The sequence below is a fragment of the Mauremys mutica genome, chromosome 6, assembly GCF_020497125.1.
Source record: "Mauremys mutica isolate MM-2020 ecotype Southern chromosome 6, ASM2049712v1, whole genome shotgun sequence".
Lineage (NCBI taxonomy): Eukaryota > Metazoa > Chordata > Testudines > Geoemydidae > Mauremys > Mauremys mutica.
In genome coordinates this window covers 90,724,094-90,750,063 of record NC_059077.1, presented here as the reverse complement: position 1 = coordinate 90,750,063, position 25,970 = coordinate 90,724,094, and the positions used below count along the sequence as shown (strand labels likewise).

The 25,970-nt window shown below is 43.9% G+C and overlaps 1 protein-coding gene across 3 annotated transcripts in view; it reads right to left on the bottom strand.

The window, feature by feature from the left end:
- Nucleotides 1-1,157: 1,157 nt before the first annotated feature.
- The window catches only part of PGM5 (phosphoglucomutase 5), a 136,289-nt gene continuing 111,476 nt past the window's right edge, over nt 1,158-25,970 (bottom strand). For 2 of the 3 annotated variants that reach the window (XM_045021931.1, XM_045021930.1), the window contains 2 exons: nt 23,963-24,097; nt 1,158-3,698 (listed from right to left, as the gene is read on the bottom strand). In XM_045021931.1, the coding sequence (XP_044877866.1) occupies nt 3,609-3,698; nt 23,963-24,097 (225 nt within the window). In that variant the 3' untranslated portion in view covers nt 1,158-3,608. The remainder of the gene's footprint in view (nt 3,699-23,962; nt 24,098-25,970) is intronic. The other variant, XM_045021932.1, reaches the window with a different exon arrangement.

Here is a 25,970-nt window from a genome sequence, read left to right as displayed (position 1 = left end):
CACTTCTTTTTGTCTCTTCCCCATCTATCCTCCCTTCCTTGAACCTTTCCCTCTCTCTTTCCAGCTGGGTCCACAAACTCATTTCTTCCCCAAGTCTCCCCCATTCTTTTTCCTCTGGCCTCAGAAGTGAAAGTAAGGCAGTCCGGTCCGATATAGCATACCAGCAAGAGCCAGTATGCTGTGCCGGACTGGACCGGCTTCCACAGAGGTGATTTAAAGGGCCCAGGGCTCCAGACACTCTGGGGAGTCCCAGGCCCTTTAAATCCCCACTGGAGCTCCGGCAGCCGGGCTCGGGTGGGGTTTTAAAGGACCTGGGGCTCCTGCCGCTGGAGGTCCAGCAGCCGGGCTCGGGCGGGGATTTAAAGGGCCAGAGCTCCGTGGTGGCCAGAGCCCCGGGCCCTTTAATTTGCCCCGGAGCGCCCAGCTGCCTCTGCAGCTGGTAGCTCCGGCGTGATTCAAAGGCCCTGGTGCTCCCAGCCACAGCTGGAGCCCCAGGGCCTTTAAATCTTGAAAGGCCCCGCCTCTTCCGGTTGAGGCCCTGCCCCTGCTCAGGACTCTGGTGTACCGGTAAGTCCTTTAAGTTACTTTCACCCCTGTCTGGCCTCCATCTCTTTGTTTCTGGGACCCCATCCCTCTGTCTTGGTCATCCCTCTGCAAAGACCCTTTGATACCTTGCTGCCCACTCCCCCTTATTCTCTCAGAATTTCTCTTCCACGATAGCTCTCTCTCCCCCTCACCTTTTCATCCTTGCAGGCTGGGAGTGTGTTCTTAAACTACATGCTGTTTGTATGACAAACCCAACTGTTCGGGAAACAGAAGGAGTGTCCAAATAGATACCAGTACAATTATTTCCAAACTGCCATTACCATGTAGAGGCTGCAACCCATGATGGACCAGCCTAAGCACTTAATCCAACAGTGGGAGTAGAGGGGAGGACAGGCCTTTTTTTAGTCAAGCCACTCACTCTAGCAGCCTTGCAAATAGTAACACCATCCTTGTTAGAGGTGGTGGACATTTCCCCTGACATTAGCTTCTAACAATTTAGCTCTCAACTATTTGCAAGTAAAATATCTCTGTACATTAAGTGCATGATTAATGAGACTGTGATCGCAATCTTTCCCTGAACAAATCAAATACAGAGATATACACATTGTGAGTCAGCCTGGCAAAGTTTTACTCGTCATCTTGCACATGACAATTTTTTGGGTGGACAATATCAATTGTATTAATAATCAGTTTTATCATTCTCATCAATCAGTATTACAAAGGACCAGGGAGTAGGTTTTGTGTGAGGATGGTAACAGTTTTACAAGATAACTATTCAAAATCACACACAGAGATCATCCTATTCTCAAGTGCATTACCCCAGTTTTACATCAGTGCAACTCCATTACTAGTATAACACAATGCAAAATTAGACCCAGTATTTACCCTTTGAGAACTTTCCAATTCTGCTTCATTTTTTCCTAAATCCTGACTGCCACCTACTGTGGCTAATGCTGTCACGCCTTTCCTAGAATGGAGAAGTCTGGCTGGAGTATTTTCTGGATATGGTCAGTGGCAGTTTAGCATGAGGCTTTTCCCTGTCTCTTTCATAGTGGGTGGGTACAGTACATCATGTTATCAGCAATCCCAGTCTTCAGAGGCTAAGACAATGGGAAACCTAAATTAGTATTCAAACTCACCTCTGTCAGGTGATCAGGTCAAAGATTATTTAATCATCTGAGATCTTATAACAATAAGAACTTTTCAAATTCTTGGTTGGCCCATTTTCAGTAGGATTTGCCAAAATATGACGAGCTGAGTGGTTTAGCATTTTGAAAGGAAATTTCTCCCACAGTCTAGGCCAATTCTGCACATGTGCACAAGTCTGAATGATCTAAAACAACAGTGGACGAGTTTGCCCTATATGAAGCACTGCCCTCTTTAAAGAAGAGTACATTTAAATTTGGACAACCAAATTGTGGTGAAGATGCAGGGACCTTCTGATGCCTTCCACAATCCTTTATAAAATGAATTCAAGCCACGGAATCTCTTTTGACTTATACAAATATTAAATAATACTGTACTAAGATATTGTGTGGAAACATCAGTGTCTTATTTATTTAGAATCAATTAAGTAGATAATGTAATTCTATTAAAGGCGGTTTTATTAGAATGGATGAAAGCCCAGTGTGTTTTGTCAACAATTAGGTATTAAGACAGAAATATAGCAATCCACTTTATTAGATACTAAATGTCATAGCAATTTTTGACAGAAGTGTCAAAAGAAACCAAAGCAATTTCCTTCACTGCAATATTATCTAAATTGCATTGAAATCTTGATGAGTTGCAATATGAATAGTACATGCTGCAAAGTGTCAAATTGCACAAAGCCAACTCGACAAATGATATGACAAGTGACCACACGCTGTTCCCAAGGAAGCAAAACATTCAAACAAGTCACATGCACAAAGTGTTTGTGTTCTTGTTCAGTACAAAGCAATGAACGATAGCTAGAGCTGCAGCAGCATTTCACAAGCAAAAAAACCCACAAGTGTACATATGCTTCTCTGATTCATGTCAAGTCCTTTCTATTCTCCGGCTCTTTATCCTATGATCTCTACTTTAAAGAATCTAACAGACTCTGAGCCCAACTAGTGAATCAGTCAAGTATTTCATTTAATTCATTCCCTCTTCTGTATTACATCCATTCCTGACAAGTGGAACATAGGCATGTATCTGAAGAGATAGATTTTAAAATCTTTCTATGATAACGCATTTATGCTGAATTTGCAACAGTTGCTCTCCAAGCCCACTAAGCACCACCAGGACATGCTTATGAACAGGAGGGATATTGCAAAAGACAACTGAGGCCCCCGTGACTAAAACATTAATCATATTTTGGCTTCAATAAAAATAATAACCCTCCTTTAAAAAAAAGGAAGAGTCAAGTTCAGGGAAACCTAGAGAGAGACATGAGTCCCACTGCTACACTTCTAAACCGAAAAAAAGGAAGCACTGGCATCTTTCATTGGGAGTGTGTGCAAGTATGTGTGCACAGTTCTACTGCTGCTGTGGACGTGCGTGCTGGCTAAGGGTGTAGATGGGAAAGGAACAAATGGAGTATGCAAATGCACCCTTTGCAAAAACTAATATACTGCCCCTGTACCTCAGACAGGCTGATGATTTCTTTCTAAACCAACAAGAAGCTGACAAGAACCACAAACTGTATTCACCAAAACACATGGTTGCATTGTAGTCCATTTCCGCCTTCTTCCCAAGTCCAAAATTCTTCTTACTTTATCATAACACTCGAAGGGTAAAGAAAATACAAAGGTCAGCCCTTTCTGTCACACTGGCATTTTGCAACGTTCAAGGGTTGAGGGCTTTTTCTTTGGTTTTTTTTTTTTGGACAAAAAGATAGTCGCTATAACACAGAAGTCAGTACACTATTGTCTTTGGTGATTAATGCAACTGAATATGGTCAACATTATACTGAATTTTTCTTCCCACCCCCAAAAACTTTTAAAGCCTTACAAGGCACAAACAGCTAACATGTTTTAGCCAGGTCATCTCTCTTCCTTGTCCTCTCTCTTTTGGCCCTGGGTTAATGATCCTTTGTAGATTCAGGTGATGACAGTGGGTCCCTTCCGCCCTGTCCTCTCATGGATCTGAGATATTTTCAATGCAATGGCTATGAGAGGACTCAGCACAGCCTAGAAGAAAAGGAATACAGTGAGCTATGTTAAGAAGAAAAGTCAATGAACACATTTTTTAAATCTGTTATTGATTTTTCCCTTGTTGAACACAGTATTAACTAATAATATGAAACATTATACTGGGTCTAAATTAGCCAAGCTATGCAGAAAGAGCAAACCCCAGATGTTGTAATGATAACCCCACCACACACCAAGAGTAATGTAGAGCTCTGTGTGAAATCTTCAATATAAAACCATATGGAAGTCTCAAACCTGGAATTATTTATGGAGCTGAGTTGAAACTATAAACAAATGGTATTTTCATACTCACTGCACTGTTAATCTGAAGAACTCAATGAGACAGATACTGAGGCAGGTATCTTAGTAGGAGTCATAAAAATATTTATATAACTAAAACAGTATCACCTGCAGGTGTACTACATAGGTTAAAAAGGTATTCCCCATGCAGTTTCAGTTTATAGATATCTATTTATAACTTTAACAATCTTACAGTTTGTGGCTAAGTGGGGGTGTTTTTTTGTCCAGATGCCTAAACAAAATGAATAAAATGAAAATCTTATCAGGTAAGAGTGATGAAATAACAACATCTCGGTTTATGCTGCCACTGATTTCAACAGAGTTTATGGCCATGGTCATTTATTCAGAAACTTGGCCAGTGATCAGTGGGATATTACTATTCTTTTCCTATCTGGGGATCCACTTCTAATCGCACAATGATTAGACAACAACACGCAGGGAAAGAGTTCAGACATTTTATACAATACATTAATATGAAGAGCATGAACATTAACATTTGTTGGAAAATGCTGCAAAATGAAAAAACAAAACAAGCCAGCTCCTAAGCTCTGTAACTAGGGTCAGCTCATTCCTCTTAACAGCTATACCTGCATTGAAGAAGAATCACCACAAATGTACTTGGGCAGAGGGGCATTGTCCCCTCATGGAAGAAATAGAGATGCCCACAGACCCCCTGGCTCTTGGAGACCTACACGGGGCACAGAAGCATCTATGCCCTCTTATTGGCTCGGGGCTCCCTCTGACTGTGCCCCAGTCCCTGGAAGTGGCTTTCTTAGGGCCTCCCTCTCCCAGATAAAAAGGGAGATTTTTTCAATCGGGAGAGGACTGGAAGATAAAAACAGATCACCCGACCCTACTCAGTTTTACCAGCCCATCACCTTCATGAACAATACAATGACAAATTTAAACAAGAAAGCAAACAAACAAAACAACCCACTCACTGCTTTGGCTGAAAGCCTTATTTTAGACAGGATTACCACAGTTAAAATGGTTTTCAAAATTTATTTCTACTTTTAAAAAGTGTAAAGCTTTATTGGTAAAAGTTGAACTCAAAATGACATTAAAAGTGTGCCTGGATACACCACAGACATAAACTACTTAATAAAAACTATTTGAAATGCATTGTTATCCATAAAACAGCATGGAACAGTAAAGCTGTACAGTCCATAAATCAAGCAACCCTTCTATTAATTTCAGTGAGAGTTTGGCTCAGTTAAGAACCACTGGAGAATATATCCCTAAATCCATCATTGCCAGGGGAAAAAAATCACACCTCTCACAAACTAGACATACCAATAGATATCTCAAGCATGCACATATCTGACAAGTGACAATGCCCGGTGCCCTTTGCTTGTGGGTGATTTATACTGGAGCCTTGAGAGATGTGTCATCCATTGCAGAGGCTGCCTGGCTCACTGCATTTTTATTCTGCCCTGTCTTGCAGAACTCACTTCCAACTGCCTTTCTCCATCTCCACGTTCTCAGTTATGTTTTCCCCGAAAACTGCAATCCATTTGCAAAGAATCAGGGCTTCACAGCATTTTAAACTGCACCTGAGGGCTCGTTAAAAGCTCAGCAGATTCAGAGGTTTGGCTTTATGCAAATATTTTCTTTGAACTCAGTCCAGATGGTTTGGTACCATTTTAATTTTGGGAAAAATCTCATCCTTGCAGCAAAATTTCACTTGGTTTGTCAAATGCTGGCAATGTCTGTCCCCCCTTAAAAAACAAATTGTGTGCAAGTCTAATGAAAAATCATAATTATCCCAGATTAGCTTGAAAAGTTCATGAATCTTAGTAAACCTTTTGACCAATCTGGTCTGAGTGTCATTTGTAAGGCAATCCAAACCAACATGAGTTTTGCCTTGTTTAGGAATGAACATTTTCCACAGCTCTAAAATTCCCTCTCTAATCTAATGTAAACCTTAGGAGACCATGCTGGCAAAGTAATTTCATCTCTGACAAAACACATACTTTATGTCTCCAGAAAAGTTCTGGAAAAGTTGAAGCCATGAGAGCCCAAAGGGATCTCACAACACTGGATGGCAGATGGAATTCAATGTTAATAAGTGCGAAGTAATGCACATTAAAAAACATAATCCCAACCATACATGCAAAATCATGGGGGTCTAAATTATCTGTTACCACTCAAGAAAGATCTTGGAGTCATTGTGGCTAGTTCTCTGAAAATATCTGCTCAATGTTCAGCAACAGTCTAAAAAGCTAACAGAATGTTAGGAAAGTGATTGATAACACAGTAAATATCATAATGCCATTATATATAAACATGGCACACCCACACCTTGACAACTGCATGCAGTTCTGGTTGCCCCATCTCAAAAAAAGATATATTAGAATTGCAAGAGGTAGCAAAAAGGCCAACAAAAATGATTAGGGGTATTGAATTGCTTCCATATGAGGTGAGATTAAAAAGACTGGGACTGTTCAGCTTGGACAAGAGACAACTAAGTGGGGATATGACAGAGGTCTATAAAATCATGACTGGTGCGGAGAAAGCGAATAAGGAAAAGTTATTTACTCCTTCTCATAACACAAGAACCAGAGGTCACCAAACGAAATTAATAGGCAACAGGTTTAAAACAAGCAAAAGGAAGTACTACTTCACACAATGCACACCAGTGGAATTCGTTGATGGGATATTGTGAAGGCTAATTCTATAACTGGGTTCAAAAAAGAATTAGACAAGTTCATGGAGAATAGGTCCATCAATGGCCATTAGCCAAGATAGTCAGGGACAGAACCCCATGCTCTAGATCAGGGGTTCTCACATTTCATTGTATCGTGACCCCTTTCTGACAACAAAAATTACTACATGATCCAAGAGGGAAGACTGAAGCCTGAGCCCCACCACCAACGGATTCAGCCCCAGGGAGGGGGCCTGTAACCTGAGCCCCACCGCCCCGGGCCGAAGCCCTCGGGCTTTGGCCCCGGGCAGTGGGTCTTGGGCTTGAGCCCCGGGTCCCAGCAAGATTAAGCCAACCCTGGTGACCCCATTAAAATAGAGTTGTGACCCACTTTGGGTCCTGACTCACAGTTTGAGAATCGCTGTGCTAGATGTCCCTAAGCCTCTGACAGACAGATGCTGGGACTGGATAATAGGGGATGGATCACTCAGTAATTGCCCTGTTCTGTTCATTCCCTATGACATTGGCCACATTAGGAAGACAGGATAGATGGACTAGATGGACCACTGGTCTGACCCAGTGTGGCCATTCTTATATTCTTATGAGAGAATGCTCCCCCTTGGGATTCAAAGCATTTTTAAGAACACCAGATAATACAACTTCTTTTACATAAGTTCAAACATCTGCTTTTGTGTTTGTTAGGGTTTTTTTCTTGTGATGTTAGGATACATTTAGCAGGAAGAAAAACAAACAAACCCGTAAGATATTGTGCCAGGCTTTGTATTTATAGGGTCTTCTCATCTTAAAATGTACCCAAGTGAACATGGTAGAACAACTTTATGACATAGGACCAGTTGTGTTTACTCGGACTGCCATCTGCACCAGCCTTTTTATTTCATCTCCTATCAGCCCACAGAAAAACAACAAAAACCCATCCAAACTAGCCAGTTATTAAAAGAATGTTACAGTGGGGCAGAGATCCATTGCCAGTCAGCTATTCTTCATGTAGCTGTTGGAAAGGGTTTAGGGTATTTGACTTACTATTAGGCAAAATGACGCTTTAGAGTTTTCCATAATGTTAAGACAGTTACACAAACCCAGCTGCCAACTTCTAACCAGAGCTACAGCAGCAAGAACCAGCAGAACTCACTTTTCTGGAACAACCACTGATTTTTCTAAGGAGAGATAGGCAAGTGGTTCAAATACAAAAAGACTAGCCATCATAGGATGACTGAGGTTTGATATATGGAGCTACGTGGAGATGGCCAATCTACCAGGTGCTTTTTCTCATGCCTAGCTCTGGAACTCCTCCAGAACTCTCTATCTCCTCAGCTGCCCCCTCCCCAGATTTCCCAACTTCATAGATGGGGTATAGTATTTCCCTAATGCATAGGGATATTGTGAGGATTAATTATTGTTTGGATAGTGCTTTGAAAGTATAAAGAACTGCAAGAACTAAGTATTATTTTTATACTACAGTCGGCCTAGAAGCCCCAGCCACAGAGCAGCACCTCATTTTTCTTCTTGTATTTTAAAACTATTCCCAGTCAAGCTCTTCTCTATCTGTTAGATATGCTCCTAACATGACATTAGTGCAGGAGCAAGTTCCCCTTGTGACGCACAGTACGCCAGAAGTCAGATCAACACACAAATGATGTATTACTCAAATGACAGAAGAATTAAGGAATGGACTAAATAAACTAAATAAACAAGTACAAAATAAATGTAATACTAACATTACACTGTAATACTAACATTACACTTACACAGCCTGCCTGGTGCTCTCTCTTGCAGTGTTTGTCTCATGATGCTAACTATGCATGAGCGTGCATCTACAAGCAGATTCTGACTTGATCTTGTGCCAAAAAAGCAGAAGTTGTTTGGCAGTTTAATTCACAGTGCACTAGAAGCTCTAAGCAACCTGGTTGACCTTGGTTACTCAGCAGCACTATGCTGTCTTAACCTACAAGAGTTCAGGCTCCTCAGGGCTGGTGAAGGCACTGAGTTGACTTCAGTGAGTTGATGCACTCAGTGACTGAGCAGAGGGAGTTGATATCACCACTGTCTGCACGTTCTGCCTGCTGACGCAAGGCCAGTGTTAATAATGGTGATCTCAAAGGTCAGAAGACTAACTGTTCTTCCCTTAGCTGGAAGTACGAGGATGTGTATGTGGAGTGGGAAGGGCAGTGCTAGAATGTAAATTGAGTTCTACTTGGAACCATCTGACTTCATAACAAATGATTCCTCTTTCGTACTTCCAAAGAGCTAGGACTCAAGGTCTAGGATTAATGAGTTCATATCCATGATTCATGAGCTCTTCTATAATCATTGTCACCAGAGGTATTTTTAAAATGTGTCTGGAAAGGAAGGTAGTCTGGAAATGCTTTTTTTTATTTGTTTCAAACTATCCTCAGTGTGGCACACTGTAAGGTGACTTAGTGCGGCATCAGAAGCTAAATTATTTGAATAACATGGAAAATGCTGAGTTATATAAAAGCATGAGCAAACAGCTGAAAACGCCCTACCTCTCACTAATCCTTTTGAAAAGGCCCCTATTATTTAAAAGTAAGTGAAAAACTTTGTATAGACTTTTTCAACCATCCTATATGTTTCAATATTAAACTGTATACCTAATATATGACTTTATAGATTACTTCAAAACACCAATAGAAAGGACATAATTCTCTATTAAATTCTACTATTTCTTAGAATTATTGCTATATCTTATTAAATACATAGAAACCCATTGTTTCACCCCTATTCTATTCTATGGAACTTTTCCCAGTAGGGTTCTTATTTGAAAGAATTCTCTTTCACAAGAAAAACACATGCAAATTCTGTGGTTGCATGCTGCTACCGGATTCTTCTGTAGCTAGTTAGTGTAGCACAGCATTTAATTCAAGTATGTCCCTGGAAAATCCATTTATATTTATGATCCATGTTGTTCTATATTTGTACAGCATCTGTCACAATGTGCTCCAGGTCCACAACTGTGGCTCCTAGGTACAACTTCAATACACATAATAAATAACAATGTACTGTGAATAAAAACTGGCAGATATTTGAAGCAATCCAACCCTTTTGCTGCACTGTTTCCTGTACATGCTCTGTACACTACCAGCATGACACTGGTGTTTGAAATAACATTTTCTTAACTGTGACAACAAATCAAAGAGATTCTGCATATGGACTGTAATTTTTTCCCTTTTAGATTTAAAAACCTTATCCAACTTCCATGATTGTACCCAGGTAGCTAGGTAAAGGATAGGTAAATATTAGCCTTCTGTCATGATTTATTAATAGGCAATAAATATGAGGTGAGTCAGAAACTAAAGCTACTTGTGAATATACGGGTCACCAAACCTTATTTTGAATACGTTACACCCACTCAATTGATCTATTATCCTTTTCACCTCGGTTAAATTTAGCATAACCAATTGCTTGGTAAACATAAGAAAAAGAATATGCCAATACATAAAAGTCCAAGGTTCTAGATAAAAGCAAGTATACACTGCTTATGGCTATTGAATGATAAGGAATAATTTGGCAGAGGCTGCTTCTTGACTGGCTAATAAGAGCCAAAGAATTGGTCTCCAGGGCCCAGATCCTCCAAGGTATTTAGGCACCTAACTCCCTTTTGACAGAAGTTAGGAGCCTAAATACCTTTGAGGGTCTGGGCCTTTGCCTTTAACATCTTCTTCCTAGTTAGCCAGAAGAGAAAGATAATATCTTTTACTGGACTAACTTCTGTTGGAGAGTGAAAGAGACAAGCTTTAGATCTCTTCTTCAGGTCTTCTTTAGTGCTGTGAATTAAAAATGCTTAACAGAAAGTAAATTTTCTCTCATTTATTTTGGTCACTCACTGAGGATTGTTTTTTTTTAATTAGTGCCTCTGATTCTAAATCTTATGCACCATTGCAAAGGTTACCTTCTGGCTAGCTAATAGGAGAGAGTGAATGGTCATGGAAGATAGGGTCCCCTCCTTAGCTCCTCCTAGTAAGCCAAGAAGCAATCTTGGCCAATTTATTTCACAGGGACTGCATGCTCACTTTTATCTAGAACTTTGGACTTTTAGGTATCAGCATGTTTCATTATTCTTGTTTTATCCCTTGGACTTTTATGTGTATTGGCATGCTTCATTTTTCCTGTTTATCAAACATTTGGTTATGATAAATTTAACCTTGGTGAAAAGTATAACAGATTAATTGAGTGGGCACACTGTACTAAAAATAAGATTTTAATGACCCTTAAGTTCATTGATAGCTCTGCTTATCAGTTGCACCATTTTTATGGCCTATTTATTAACTGGAGCAAAAGAGACTTTTATTAACCGTTCTTTTGCCTAGCTACAAGGGTACAATCATTGAAGCTGTAACCTTTGAAAAGGAAGCTATAAATGTAAAAGGCTAAAAGGCTGGAAAGGCAACAGATCTTCCTGATGGAAAACAGCTGGCATATTAGGGGCATAGCCAGAGCCCTCCTGTTCTCTAGCTAGTCTGAGCTGAAGAAATGGCTCCTTGGGACTATATCCAGTTTGAATAATTTAGAGCAGCCTCAAGACTGGTTTAAACAATTCCAGAGTTGTGTAGAACAAGATGCCAAAGCAGAGAGCCATCAGGTCCTTCGCAGTTCACTCCTGCTAGCTGCACCTAGATAATACTGAGCACAGCTAAGAATTTTCTTCCAAATGTACCATTGCCAAAGTTTCATGCTATTGAAGTGGAAGAGCAGAACACTGATGACTTCTGATGATCTTGCAAGTGAAAGACTGCAGGTGTCATTGTCATAGTCAAACACAGCTATACTGATATTATAAGTCCAAACTTTCTGGGAGCTCTTCAACATCAGCTTAATTTAGGAGCAGTATCTGTTTGTCTTCAACACTCCAAAGAGTGGCAAAGATCAATTGATAATTATGTCACAAAAACATCTGAAAGGCAAAGACTGGAACCTGATATGACAGTTGCAATCTTCTTTTATGCTGACATCATCATCTTCATTGTAGCACAAAATCAGAAATGTAAAGAAGTGATTGAAGCACTTCACCATGGATATATTATTCCAGACAGATTTAAACTCACAGCTCTTCTACTACATGCTATAAATACAGAATCAGAAGAAACACTGGGGAAAAAACTAAAGAATCAAAAGACCACAAATTGGTTGTTCAGACATCAGAAATGACCCAGTAACAGCTAAAAGCATTTCTACATATTGCTACTGATTCTACATCTGGAAAGAAAATTGCAGAATACCATATTGCGTCCAAGTTGCCGAAATGCTATCTGAGAATCCAGAGAAATGTAGGACAGTTAGATATGGTCCTTTGTCATCTGCTCTGATGACAAAAATGAAATGGGAAGTATGAGAGCTTGCCAGGTGCAATCAAACTACATTTCTGAGGCCTTGTCTACACTACAAGACTATTTCGAATCAACTTAGTTCGAATTTGTGGATTCGACCTTATGAAGTCCAATTTGTGTATCCATACTAAATACACTAATTCGAATTTCTGAGTCCACATTCACGGGGCCAGCGTTGACTTTGGAAGCGGTGCACTGTGGGAAGCTATCCCACAGTTCCCGCAGTCCCCGCTGCCCATTGGAATGCTGGGTAGAGCCCCCAATGCCTGCTGGGGGGAGAAATGTGTCGAGGGTGGTTTTGGGTAAGTGTCGTCATTGAACCGTCAATCACAACCTCCCTCCCTCCCTCCGTGAAAGAGCCTGCGGGCAATCTGTTCGTGCACTTTTCTGGTCAGTGACAGTGCGGACGCCACAGCACTGCAAGCACGGAGCCCGCTGCGATCATCGCCGTTTTCTCCTCCTTGCACTTTATCGTCCACCTCTTCCACAGTCAGCTGCTGAGAAATTGGGCTACTTTTCAATGATGCTGCAAGCACTGGGGGACCATAGGGGACGTTTTACAAACATCAACGTCGGGTGGCCGGGCAAGGTTCATGATGCGTGTGTTTTCGGAACTGTGGGCTGCTCAGACGCCTGCAGGAAGGTAGTTTCTTCCCGGACCACGAAATAACTGTTGTGGATGTGCAGATGCCTATAGTCATCCTCGGGGACCCAGCCTGCCCGCTAATGCACTTGCTCATGAAGCCCTATACAGGCGCCTGGGACAGTGATAAGGAACTCTTCAAATACCAGCGAGCAGCGAGCAGCGTGACCTGTGACTGTTCAGTTTCTTTACAGAGAAGCTGAACCTGCCCGTTTCTTTACCCAGTTACTGTTGACTCTCCTCTTCGGTTACATACCCCGTTCACCCCGTTACCCCCACTTCCAGCACACGTGTAAAAATAAAATACATGTCCCATTATTACTTAACAAAGGTTTCTTTATTCATGACTTTTCGTGAAAGGGTTGAAACTGGGACGCAGGCTGTGCTGGGTAGGGTGTGCAGTGATGTAAAGACCGCCTCTAAACTCAAGGAATGACAGGCTCCTGCTCCTAGAGCGGTCCGCAGTGCCGGAATGCTTCTTTCAACGGAGCCTGCCATCCCTCTTTATGGAATTCTGTGTGCGGGCGGATATGTGACCTTGTGGTGGAGGAGGACGGATACAGATTCCTCAGCTGCGTGACTCAGCGGTCCAGGACAAGGACCGCTGTATAAGATCTGTAACCGCCCTCCCCCGCTGCAAAGTCACATCTCCCCCGCCCACACAGATCCTGGAAACCACCTCCAAAAACCGACCAGGGTGCCTACTGACTGCACCGTGTGTGTGACCCGCTGCTGATCCTGCCCCCGTGTCTGTACCCTGGGAAAGGTGACTGTCCTATGCAATTAACCACCCTCTTCCCCACGCCCCCCATTCGAACACAGTCTTCTTTGAAAAAACATAACGGAAACAGTAATTAACAGCAAAGCATTTTTATTACTTAAGTAGACAGTTAGGGGATGGGACTGGGATTGGGACTACTGTGAGTCTGGAAGTGAAGGACTTCGGCAAATGTAGGGTATGAGAGCTTTTGGGTACTTGAGCACTGTGCTGTGGTGCATTGACAGTATTCACGTCCCCGGCCGCCCCTCCTCCTGATTATTTTCGGTGAGGGGGGGATGGGACTTTGTGGCGGGGGAGTGCGGTTGCAGATACACTGCAGGGTGTCTCTGTCCTCCTGCGGTCCTGCAGAACATCCACAAGGCGCCTGAGCGTGTCCGTTTGCTCCCTCACTAGTCCAAGCATTGTTTCAGTCGCCTGCTTGTCTTCCTCACGCCACCTCTCCTCCCGTTCGCTGTGTGAGCGCTGGCACAGAGAGACGGTCTCCCTCCACTGGCTCTGCTGGTCCGCCTCTGCTAGGTAGCAGCCCATACGTTCCTCGAACATCTTGTCCCTTGTCTTTTTCTTTCGCCGCCTAATCTTTGCCAGCCTCTGCGAGGGGGATGCTGTGGCAGGTCTGGAGACAGTGGAAGCTGTGAGATGGGAAACAGGGAGTGAATTCCTTGCAAAGATACATTTTTGCGAACAATTAACTGAGTCTAGGCTGTCTCTGTGAATTCTGGGTTGAGACCCCTGTGCCTGCTGGGGCACAAATCATTTTCGCGGTGGATTCTGGGTAAATGTCGCCAGTCATTCCTTCCTCCGGGAAAGCAACGGCAGACAATCATTTCAAGCCCGTTTTCCCAGAATTGCCCTGGCATACGCCATAGCGTGGCAACCATGGACACTGTTTTGCCTTTTGTGTATGTCACCGTATGTGTATTAGATGCCGCTGACAGAGGCGGGCCAGCAGCGCTACACAGCAGCATGCTTTTGCATGACAGCAGAGATGGTTACCAGCCATATTGTACCATCAACCATACCATAAATTGGTAATAAGATGGTAATAAGATGGGCATGGTTACCTGTCCTTTTGCACTGCCCCATTTGGTGCTGTCATAAGTGCCCCTGGCCGAGCAGCCAGGGGCGCAAAAGCAAAAATTGGGAATGACTCCCTGAGTCAATCCCTCCTTTTTGGTATCTAAAAATAGAATCAGTCCTGCCTAGATTATGGGCAAGTGTACTAGAGAACCACTGTATCATAGAACCAGAGAGCACAGCTGCTCTGTGTCTGATCCTGCATAAATTATGAGCTGTATGCTATTCACAGGGGGTGCTCCTGCAACAACACCACCTGTTCATTCCGTTCTTACCCCAGCCTTCCTGGGCTACCATACCATTGTCCCCCCACTTGTGTGATGAAGTAATAAAGAATGCAGAAATAAGACACAGTGACTTGTTTGTGAGAAATGAGTGGAAGGAAGCCTCCAGCTGCAATGATAGTCCAGGCAGGACATTAAGGAGTGTGGATGAAGGAGCCCATCATCCCTCTGCTAGTCCAGGGGCAATTGAATCTTTTCTTTACAATGAAGGGTGGGGGCTGATGGAGCTCAGCCCCCTGTTGCAATGATGAGGACGGTTACCAGCCATATTGTACCATCAGCCATCAAAAATTAGGGACAGGCGCCCTTGATTGACCTTACTGATACTAGTCGGCATGGTTACCAGCCCTTTTGCACTGCCCCATGTGCCAATAGGCTGATGATGAGGATGGATTTCCATCTTATTGTACCATCAGCCATCCATAGCGTGGGGGGAGCAAGGATGTTGGTGTTGAGTGCTGCACCATCGCGTCTATCTGCAGCATTCAGTAAAGATAGGGTGACATGTAAAAGAGTCAACAGAGGATTGTTTTCACTTCTGGTGGTGGGTGGGGTGTGTGCGCAAATTGCCGAACTATGCCCTGACCCACCGCAGACACTGTGTTTGACCCTAGAAGCATTTGGAGCTCATCCAAGAATGCAAATACTTTTCGGAGACAGCAGGAACTGTGGGATACCTTGCGTCCTCATTCCCCCCTCCCTCCATGAGCGTCCATTATATTCTTTGGCTTTCCGTTACGCTCGTCACGCAGCTGCGTGCTGATTCTGTGCTATGCCGTCTGTCCGTAGATTTCTTAAAAATACTTTGGACCAGGCGTAAAATTACAGTAATTACCCTAATTAGATGCAGGAGTCTCCGAGCGAGATCACCCTGAGGAGGGTCACTGAAGGAGATTGCTGCGTGAAAGCTAGCACGAACCAGGGCCCGATGCAGCCGTGCTCGGGGAGGCAGTGCTCCCTGAGTTCCTCATGAAAGCCTCGCGCGGAAAACTGTGCTACCACGGAGCACCCAATAAGGCAGCTCTCCCCAGGAACCTCCTGCTGATGCTTTTCGATTAACACAAGGAGAGCTTCGTGGAGATCTCCAAGGATGATTTCTGTTCTATCCCCATATCTAGAGAGACCTCCTTTTCACACAGTTAAGATTCCTGTTATATTAAGAATAAAAGTTAACATGGTTAAAGCACTTACCGACTGCTCCTTCCCCTGATTCAGGATCCGGGTTCATGGCCGGGGAGGGTTGTTGAGGGATCTCCGTGACGGTGATGAATAGATCCTGGCTGTCGGGGAAACCAGCGTTGTAAGCGCTCTCGCCTGCCTCGTCCTCCACAAACCCTTCCTCATCTTCCCCATCCGTGAACATCACCGAGGAACTGGCCGTCGACACTGTCCCATCGTCAGAGTCCACGGTCACTGGTGGGGCAGTGGTGGCAGGCTCCGTAGCGTCCGTTTGCAGCTTTGATTTTTTGGTAGCCTTGTCTGGGGTCCTTGATTTTCACGCGGCGCTGCGTTGCATCCCGCCTGTATCCTCTGTCTCTCATGGCTTTGGAGACCTTCTCGTAGGTCTTCGCATTCCCTGTTTTGGAGCGCAGCTCCGAAAGCACAGACTCCTCGCCCCACACACCGATCAGATCGAAGAGTTCCCAGTCAGTCTATGCTGGGTCCCTCTTTCTATTCACAGATAACATGAACTCCTCTGCTGGAGAGCTCTGCATCGTTGCAGGTGCTGCGGAGCTCGCCCCGATGTCCAGCCAGGACGTCAGATTCAAAGTGCCCAGACAGGAAAATGAATTCAAATTTTCCCGGGTCATTTCCTGTGTGGCTGGTCAGAGAATCCAAGCTCGGACTGCTGTCCAGAGCGTCAACAGAGTGGTGCACTGTGGGATAGCTCCTGGAGCTACTAAGTTCGATTTGCATCCACACCTAGCCTAATTCGAGCTAGCCATGTCGAATTTAGCGTTACTCCACCTGCCGGGGTGGAGTACCAAATTCGAACTAAAGAGCCCTCTAGTTCGAATTAAATGGCTTTCTGGTGTGGACGGTTGAGCGGTTAGTTCGAATTAACGCTGCTAAATTCGAATTAAAGTCCTAGTGTAGACCAGGCCTGACTTAGAGTTGCTCTGTTCCTTGTTGAGGCAATAACACCACCTAATGGTTCTAAAGCACACTGTAGAAGTTAAAAACTCCTGCAAATATCAGCCTTCTGGTTGGTGGATTTTAAAAAGATCCCAACTAGAGCTTGGAGTGGGGGGGAGGTAAAGTTTAAAAGTTCAAAAATATTCTTCCAGCTCAAGTCTCAATAACATAGTGCAACTCTCCAGATGATTGTCTCTGTGTAAGAATGCTGAAGTTTGCACTGAACACAGGGAGGTCTTTGATCAAATCATAATACCCATTATACATAACAAGGGTGTCTACAAAGGGGCACTCAATTTAAAAAAACAGTTGAAAAGATTTCAGAAGAACTGACAGATTATTCACTGAGGACAATATTATCTATGATTCAGGGAAAATCAGGATTGATCTATTACCAAAGAACTAGTTTTTGTCCTTGTTTGGTTCTAACAGATTATAAAATTGACAATTCAGAGAGGCTATGGAACCATTCCATTACTTAGCCAACATGACTGGTCCCAAATACAAAGGTCATAGGTGGAGCCCAGAATGGGGAGAAGAGGCTGAAATATGACCGAAGGAACATAATCTTAAATCCTTTACATAGAAATCTGGCTATCTGAAATCCATCTTTGTGAAGGAGATTGTGTGTCAGTTCTTTGAATCAAAATAGTGAAAAACTGTGGAATCATAGAAAAGAGAACAGTTGAATTAAGAATGTTGTCAACTTTTAAATGAATTTTACTCATCCCCTACAATCAAGTGCATGAGTATGCATTTAGCATGTTTAGTCTGATCTGTTTGAAGCTTTGTAACATGCCAAGAAAATAAGTTGGCAGAAGTATATCTGTATTGAGGTTTACACTAGTTAGTAGAATGCAGACTCAGTTACTGTGTTCTTGTCTTACTTGAAAGCTTGCAATTCTGTGCATCTGCTTTTCTGTGTTTTTTTCCCCCAAGAATAAGCATGCTTGCAGAGTCAATCACATAGCTTGTTTTGTGTTTCATTTTAACAAACCTTCTGGGGCTTTTTAGTGAGTCCCCACGCCCCTTGAAAATACCAATTGATTTTTGTGGTCTATGGGCTTAATTGCAACCACTCTAACGCTAGGTGTACAATTTTTCAGAAGTCTTGGTATAAAACTGTTAAGTTTCCTAGATAATATGTTTTACTTCTGGAAAGAAACACTTGGCATTTGTAGCTGCCATATTAAGCTGGTCTACATCAGATGTTTGCTCATAACAGAGGCCAAGATTTTCAAAAACAGGAGCCTAAAGTTACGCTTCTATTTTTGAAAATCTTGACTATCATGTATGTGTTCTGATCTAACGGGATGATTAAGTGGTGTGGAGGGTTTTCTGCAGGCCACCTGCACTGGGGTGGATTTCATCCTGAGTGAGATTCAGGAATTATTGTTTCCTGTAGAAGTATAACAGATTACACTGAATCCTGAACAAGTAATTTTGCTTACTCTTAAGGGAATCATTATTCCACATCTTTTTGATAGAAATGAAACCCTTCACACTGTCTTGGTGAATCTTGGTAATATGTATCTAGCAATGTGCTATAAAGAATATATGTGGCTTCTGGAATTGATAATAAGCACATTTTATCTTGGTTTGAATGCTGCTTTTCAAAAGAAAAGTGCACTGTCTGGGATGAGAATGTAAAAGGAGAAGAGCAACAAAACAGTGAAATTTCAGAAGATTTAGAGGATTGGCTTGGTTTGAATGGGAACGTAAAAGTTTGGATGCTTATATGAACCTTATCCAAACTAGCTGAACATCATGGATCTGTAAAACTTAGCTGAAAAAAACCCCTTGAATACAGTCCTCTCACAAGATTGCAATACTTCCCCCAAGCCTCTTTCCCCCGAGCAACACGGCCGGGGCGAGGGAAGCAGAGTGGGCTGCTTCTGGCCCCCTGCTAATCTCCCGGGCCACTCTGGAACTGCGGGGCCCCCGAAAGTGCCCTCCCACAGCTCCTGTCCCCCAGGCCCTGGAGGGGAGCCCTGACCGCCCCCGAGACCCTCTGCCCCTATCAAACATTGTTAAACATTAAACATTCACCTTAGAACATTTTTTTAAAAGGACACAAACTTAAATCCAGCTCAGTGTCTCTCTCCCTTCTCCTCTTACTTGCCTTTACAGTTAATACTGAACAATTCATTGTTACAGAAGCTATTCCATTATAAGAAGCACTTTCCCCTTTTGTAATTAAGAGGGTAAGAAAGTTTAATTCAGCACTGAAGACTGGCAGAACATTCCTTATTGTTTTCTAGTGTACTTTATAAAGCATTAGAGAATAAATCATTTTGGTGGGGAGGGTGGAATCATTCTTTTTGTCAGGATGTGTTGGACAGGAAATATGGTCAGACACTTGTGCTTGTTTCATAGACTGCAAAGTTGCTAAATGTACATTGCAGACCTCTCAGATGTGTCCGGAGTGGAAATCAACACTTAGCTCTATCCCCTCCACTGACATATTTTCACTTGATTTAGGCTCTGCCTACAAAGGGCAACCAACATTGTTTAATACCTATGCGTAAACACAGTTTAATTACAATTGTTACCAATCTGTGCTATAACCAAGTTTGGCTGGGCAGTGTGGAAGGGGTCAAAATGGTGTTTTACCCTAGGTCTTTCCCCCAGTTAAAACACATTTATTAACCCATATCCACTGGCTGGCTAAATCATGTCATAACCTGAGATGGCCACAAGCATACAGTGATGTATTTTCAGAAATAAAATTTGCAAAAAACTCTGTGGAGAGAGAAAACTGTTTATTCATTACTTTAAAACAAATGTTTTGCAGAAATGAAATGGCGTTAAAAGAAGCTTTCATTTTATTGTTTAAACTGGAAACTTTTCTATATTAAAAACATGATGCACTTGTGTTTTTTTCTTGGGACTTTTGATCATGTGCATTCCCTGTAATGATTATGGAGGCATAGTATCCATACTATAGTTAAGGCTAAAGCTAATCCCTCATTATAAATCCATTTTTCAACCCCTTTTCATTTAACAAAATGAAAGATCTTCCAACAAATTCACATGCTGCACCTCATCCTACGGTAGAGTTTTCTTGGACGGTTTGGTAAAAATCAGAGAACTATAAACAAAGTATAATATTGAGGGGTTTTTTGGTATCAGCTGGACTCCAGAGAAACACTCTCAACCTTAATTCTTCTTTAGAAAACCTTTTTGATTATGATTAAGAGATGACTCTCTGACTACTACAAATTTCTCCCTTATAAGGAATCCAGAAGTTGCTTGGACTCTGTACTTTTCCCAACTGTACTTTTATTGTGAGGAATCACTGTGAAGCATTAGCTAAGTGATCCCCAGACAATCTGCTTGGCAAGGAATTATTTTTTTTAAAATGTTCACTTATAACTCAGATTAGAGTGCTAGCAAAAATTCAGCAGAAGCTCAAAGATACCTGGAGTTCACTTTAAAAACTAAAGCTCATTCCTGCCTCTCTCGCCTTTCCCTGCAGTGCAATAAATAATAATAATAATAATCATTATTATTATTATTATTAAATACTGTATTTATGTTGCATTAGCACTTAGAGGCCTCAGCCAGGCTGGTGCCTCATTGTGTTAGACACTGCACAAACATATAGTAAGTGACAGTCCCTACCTCAAAGAGCTTATTATCATGTAACTTTAAGCTTCAAATGACTTATAAATAGGGCTCTGTGTCTGTCACGGAGGTCACGGAAGTCACAGATTCCATGACTTTCTGCGATCCCCATGACTTCTGTAGCGGCCAGCATGGCTGACCCCAGGGCCACCCAAGCAGATGACCCTGGGGGCCCGCTGCTCAGGTGGCCCCAGAGACAGCCACACCGGCCGCTGCTGGAGTGACTCAGGCAGCCCCGCAGCCAGCCACACCGGCTTCTGCTCGGACAGCCCTGGGGAGCTGGCCCCAGGGACTGCCCAAGCAGCCGCCTGTGCGGCTGGCCCCAGGGACCGCCTGAGCAGCCGCCTGTGCTGCTGGCCCCAGGGACCGCCCGAGCAGCCGCCTGTGCGGCTGGCCCCAGGGACCGCCCGAGCAGCCGCCTGTGCGGCTGGCCCCAGGGACCGCCCGAGCGGCCGCCTGTGCGGCTGGCCCCAGGGACCGCCCGAGCAGCAGTCCCAGGGGTGGCCAGAGCAGCAGCAGGTGGGTGGCCCCGGGGATGGCTGGAGCAGTTGCTGCTTGGTGTCCCCCAGCAGCTGGTGCCGCTGGCCCCTACCCCGCTGCAGCAGCAGTCTCCTGCCCCCCTTTGCCCCCCACAAGCTGCAGTCCCCCAACTCCCAGAGCAGCACTTCCACCCCCCCAATCCCCAGCTAAGATTTCGTCAGGGGTATATGGACAAGTCATGGACAGTACAAGTCATGGACAGGTCATGGGCCGTGAATTTTTGTTTATTGCCAGTGACCTGTCCATGACTTTTACTAAAAAATACCCATGACTAAACTGTAGCCTTATTTATAAACACAGCAAAAGGAGATTGCCTAGTGTCCAATTTTGGGGAGGAGGGGGAAAAAGGCAGAAGACCCCCAGTCTGAAATGTATCTGCTGCTGTCACAGGGGAAGTATGCTATCTAATGAGTTATTTTAAGTTTATTAAATAGAGGGAACCTTTCGCTGGTCTGCTATAAGAGAGTTTTAAGCCAGTACTTTCTTCCCCACCCCATGAGTAACAGGCAGTGTGAATTCCAGACTAGCTTTTCGATCACCCCTGGAATAAGCCACAGTAATGCTCCTGTTCAACAATTTGATTTATAGCACGACAGCCAGTCTCCTTTATAACCGAATTCACTCAACAATGCAACTGGTAGTAAAGTGCCACCTTCCTTACACCTCTCAGCAGAGGGCTCAAGGATCCAGTCTGCATGGAGACTGAACAGGGATGGTCTCTCCACACCAAAACTGAAGCACATTGGGGAGTAATGGGTATAGGGGAGCCCTCTCTATTGCTGCCCAGGCCTCTGTTCTGTGGATAAACAGGACTTCAGTCTCCAGTACTGCCAGTCCCTGTTTTCATATGCTTTACATTCATTTTAAAAAAAAGAGAGGTCAAGAGGTCAGATACATTGAAGAAGAACAGAAGCTGCTCTCTCTCTCCCTGAGAACAGATATGGCTTGTACAAAGTCAATCTAACCCCACTCAACCCTACATAAGATTGCAAGGACGCCTGCAAGGACAAGTAAGGACAAAATATTTCTTAGAAATTTTAGATAAAACCTCAACAGTAGCTTCTGGATATTATAGGTGGAGCTGGTAGCACAATCTATCATTAAGGGTGCCTGACGCTTTCCAGTATAAGACTCTGCTTTCAGTTGCTGAGAATTTTGCCAAACTGACATTTTCTGTGCAAGGTGTCTGTCTCAGACTGATTTATTTTATTTTATTTTATTTTAGTTGGCAAGTTTCAGCTAAAACAGCTGTTTCTGAAAACAAGATTAGGGAACAATACATTTTTTGGTCATGTGAAAAAAAATCACAGCTGCTTTGTTGAGAAGCTCTAAAGCCTTTGAAAAATATCAGTAGCAGGGCCGGCTCCAGGCCCCAGCATGCCAAGCGCGTGCTTGGGGCGGCATGCCGCGGGGGGCGCTCCGCCGGTCGGCGGGAGGGCGGCAGGCGGCTCCGGTGGACCTCCCGCAGGCGTGCCTGCAGATGCTCCACCGGAGCCGCGGGACCAGCGGACCCTCCGCAGGCACGTCTGCGGGAGGTCCACTAGAACCGTGGGACCGGCGACTGCCAGAGCGCCCCCCGCGGAGTGCCGCCGTGCTTGGGGCGGCAAAATTGCTAGAGCCACCCCTGATCAGTAGAGATTTGTTAGAGTTCAGCAGCTAAATTCTTTGCCATGCCAGGCATGCTCCGGCCCACGGCTGCAGGGGCTGAGAGGACTTTCTCTGGAACTGCTGCTCCTTGTAGCCAGGGGCTTCTGTAGTGTCAGGGAACAGAACTGAGAGTAGGGAAAAGGTCTCTCCTGTGCTCTGCATGCCCCTAGTGCCCAGGCAGCATGGAGGAGGAGGAAGCAGCCAGACACAAATGCAGAGGGAAAAGAGGAAGAACAGAGGCAATAGACTGGGTCAAGGGTCCTGGGATAAGAAGACTGGGAATGGCAGCTGGGAGCTGAGAGCACAGAGGCAGAGAAGGCACAAGAAGCGAGGAATGGGTGGAGGAGCTTGGGACTGGCTGGGCAAGGAGACTGGGACAAGAAGCTTGCAGAGGAAGAGTGGGATGGTAACTCAGGGGGCAGTGCAGAGACTGGGATTTACTCGAGGAGCCCTAAAGGAGAGACTGGGACTGGTTCGAAAAGGAGATTGGAACTGACATGAATGGCCTGGGGGGGATGAGACCTAGGACTGGGAAAGAGGAGCTGGGGCGGAGGCGGGTGTGGGGCAGGCGCTAGGACGAGGAGTTGTTGAGGGAGAGACAGCACTGACACAGGGTAATTAAAGACAGTATCATAATGCATATGCACAAGGTGCCAAATGAAGGTTGCAAAGGCAGCCCTTAATTCTCGGATTTCCTAACTTGCGAGTGCTTGGACTCTGCACCTGTAATGTTCTTTTAATGTAGATTTTGGTGTGTAATTTTCAATAGGTTGCCTAATTTAAAAGATTAATAATTCACAGAAGTATCATACTACTACTACTACCTTCCCCTTCGCCCTCTCCAGTTGGTTGGCCTGCACTGGTCTAGGGGCATCCGCCTGCCTTCCATAGGTTGCAGAACGTTCTTCTTAGCTTACATAATCAATCTGTACCACTGTCACTCTGCTGCTCCTATTGTCACCTCTGGAGCTGTTCTCTTAAAAGTTTAAGAACAAACTTTCCAAATCAAAACCCAACCTTCTTGACACTTCCTGGAACAGCACCAAGCTTATGTATCTGCTTGGACACAACACTCAGTATGCTTTGCTTTTAATTGAGAAAAACCCTAACATTTTATTCAACACCTTTGAGAGCACCTGCCAGTGGCCTATACAGGGGCCTTACCACAGCTAGAAATGACACTTGGTTGTTTTTCCAAAGCTTAAAGTGGTCCTCATTGATTTACCTGTGTCTCCTTGTCATGTTTGCTGGGATCCTTTTCATAGCTTTCTGCATAGATCCTGAGGGTAGCTCGCACGCTGCTAGAAGCACTAAGTCTGAAGATGAGCCTTGAAGCATCTGAGAAAATAATTCGCAGTCCCTGCAAAAAGAAAGAGGAATATATGGGTGGCAGCAATGACTTTGCAAAATTATAATCCAAAATCAAGAGCGAGAGAGGACGGATTATTTCGGTTCAGATCTTGGCTCCTCCTGTTTACTTCAGGCAATTCACTTAATCACTATGAGCCTCAGTGCCCCATCTGTAAAATGGGGATAATAATACTTCCTTTCTCCCACACATCACACTGTCTGTTTAGACTGTAAGCTCTACAGGGCCACGGTTTTCTCACTAACGAATGTACTGTGCTGAGCACAATAGAAGCTCGATGTCTAGGGAAGCATCCAGTTGCTACAGTAAGAACAGCAGCTGCAGTTGTAATAATAAAATGATACAGTTTAACTGCTGGTTTTCTGCTGCTGCTGCTTTGTTGAAGCTGTGTTTCTCTTATGTGCCTTCATTACACGGATATCCCAATGGAACATCATGTAGCAACACTACAGGTGACTTGTCAGGCAGAAGCAAAGTGCATATGCGAAAGCTAGGGGACCATGGAACCAAAGGAGTCAGCAGAGTACACAACCGATAACGTATTTTCATATCCCTCAGGGAATGTGCATGAAGATGTGGTTATGCGTGTCTCAGGGCATGTTTACAAGGGGACACTCGGGACACTTAAGCCTCTTTAACTAAAGGTGTGAATGTAAAGTGCATTAGTTAAAGCTCAACAAACCTCTGTGTGGATGATCACATTCTGATTCACATGCATCCAACGAAGTGGGTATTCACCCACGAAAGCTTATGCTCCAATACTTCTGTTAGTCTATAAGGTGCCACAGGACTCTTTGTCACTTTTTACAGATCCAGACTAACACGGCTACCCCCTGATACTGGACACATTCTGATTAGTTTGCTTTAGCTGCAAATGTTATCCCTCTCTGCTTTCTCTGTACTGTCGCTTACTTGTACAACACGGATCTAATTCTGATTAAACAGGAATCTCAAATCCAAGGTCAAGGGTGTGATATACACTAAAAATGGCAACATATCTCTCAATTTCATCCTGATAGCTGGGTTTGGTGTGATAAATGGAAAAGATTGGGATTGCCTCATTCCATTAGTTCTCATGGAGATTTAAGTGACTCCTTTGTGCAACAAATCACTCTCGCTTTGAAGTAAAGACAGGAAGAGAATGTGGATGCTAGAGCTCTTACTGTGGAAAACTGTCAAAACACACATTGAAGGAGTAAAAATTGATGCCTATGCAAAAATTACATGAGTGTAACAGAGTGTGCTGAGTCAGTCAGGAGCAAACTCAGCACCCTGTCACTCAAAGCCCCACTAATATAGGTTAATTGGGACCTAACTGGAAGATCAATTAACTAGGTAGAGCAACAGCTGAGGGACTAATTTGAGGGGGAGGCAACTCCAGCAGCTGGGAGCATTCAAATTGAGAGGAAGGAAGTGCTGAACAGAGAGCTGAGAGCCTGAAGGAAGGCAGAGGTAGGCAGGCCTGGGTGCTGCTACTTCTGTTCTCTTCCCCAGAAGCAAGTGGGGGAACTACCTGGGGGACTGTAAATACATGTAAATAGCCCTATAGGCGGTGTCCGGTTGGAACAACACAATAAAAGACGCTGGTGGTGAAGGAGACCTGAAGTGGTGTAGTCTGTGATTAAGGCCTGAAAGGATTCGCCAGGGAGAGCATTTGAAACAGGTACATCTGTATGGTCGGAAAAGAATTGGGGAAAACAAAGCACAAGGCAAATGTGGCATTTTGACAAAGATATTAGAGCCAATGGTTGGCAAACAGGAGATCAAGTCATGCCTTTGTCATCTGCTGTTCCAGTCCAGAACTCGTGTCACAAGTGGCTAACCTGGCAAAATGCTGTAAATAGTAAAATGCCGGCCAATAATG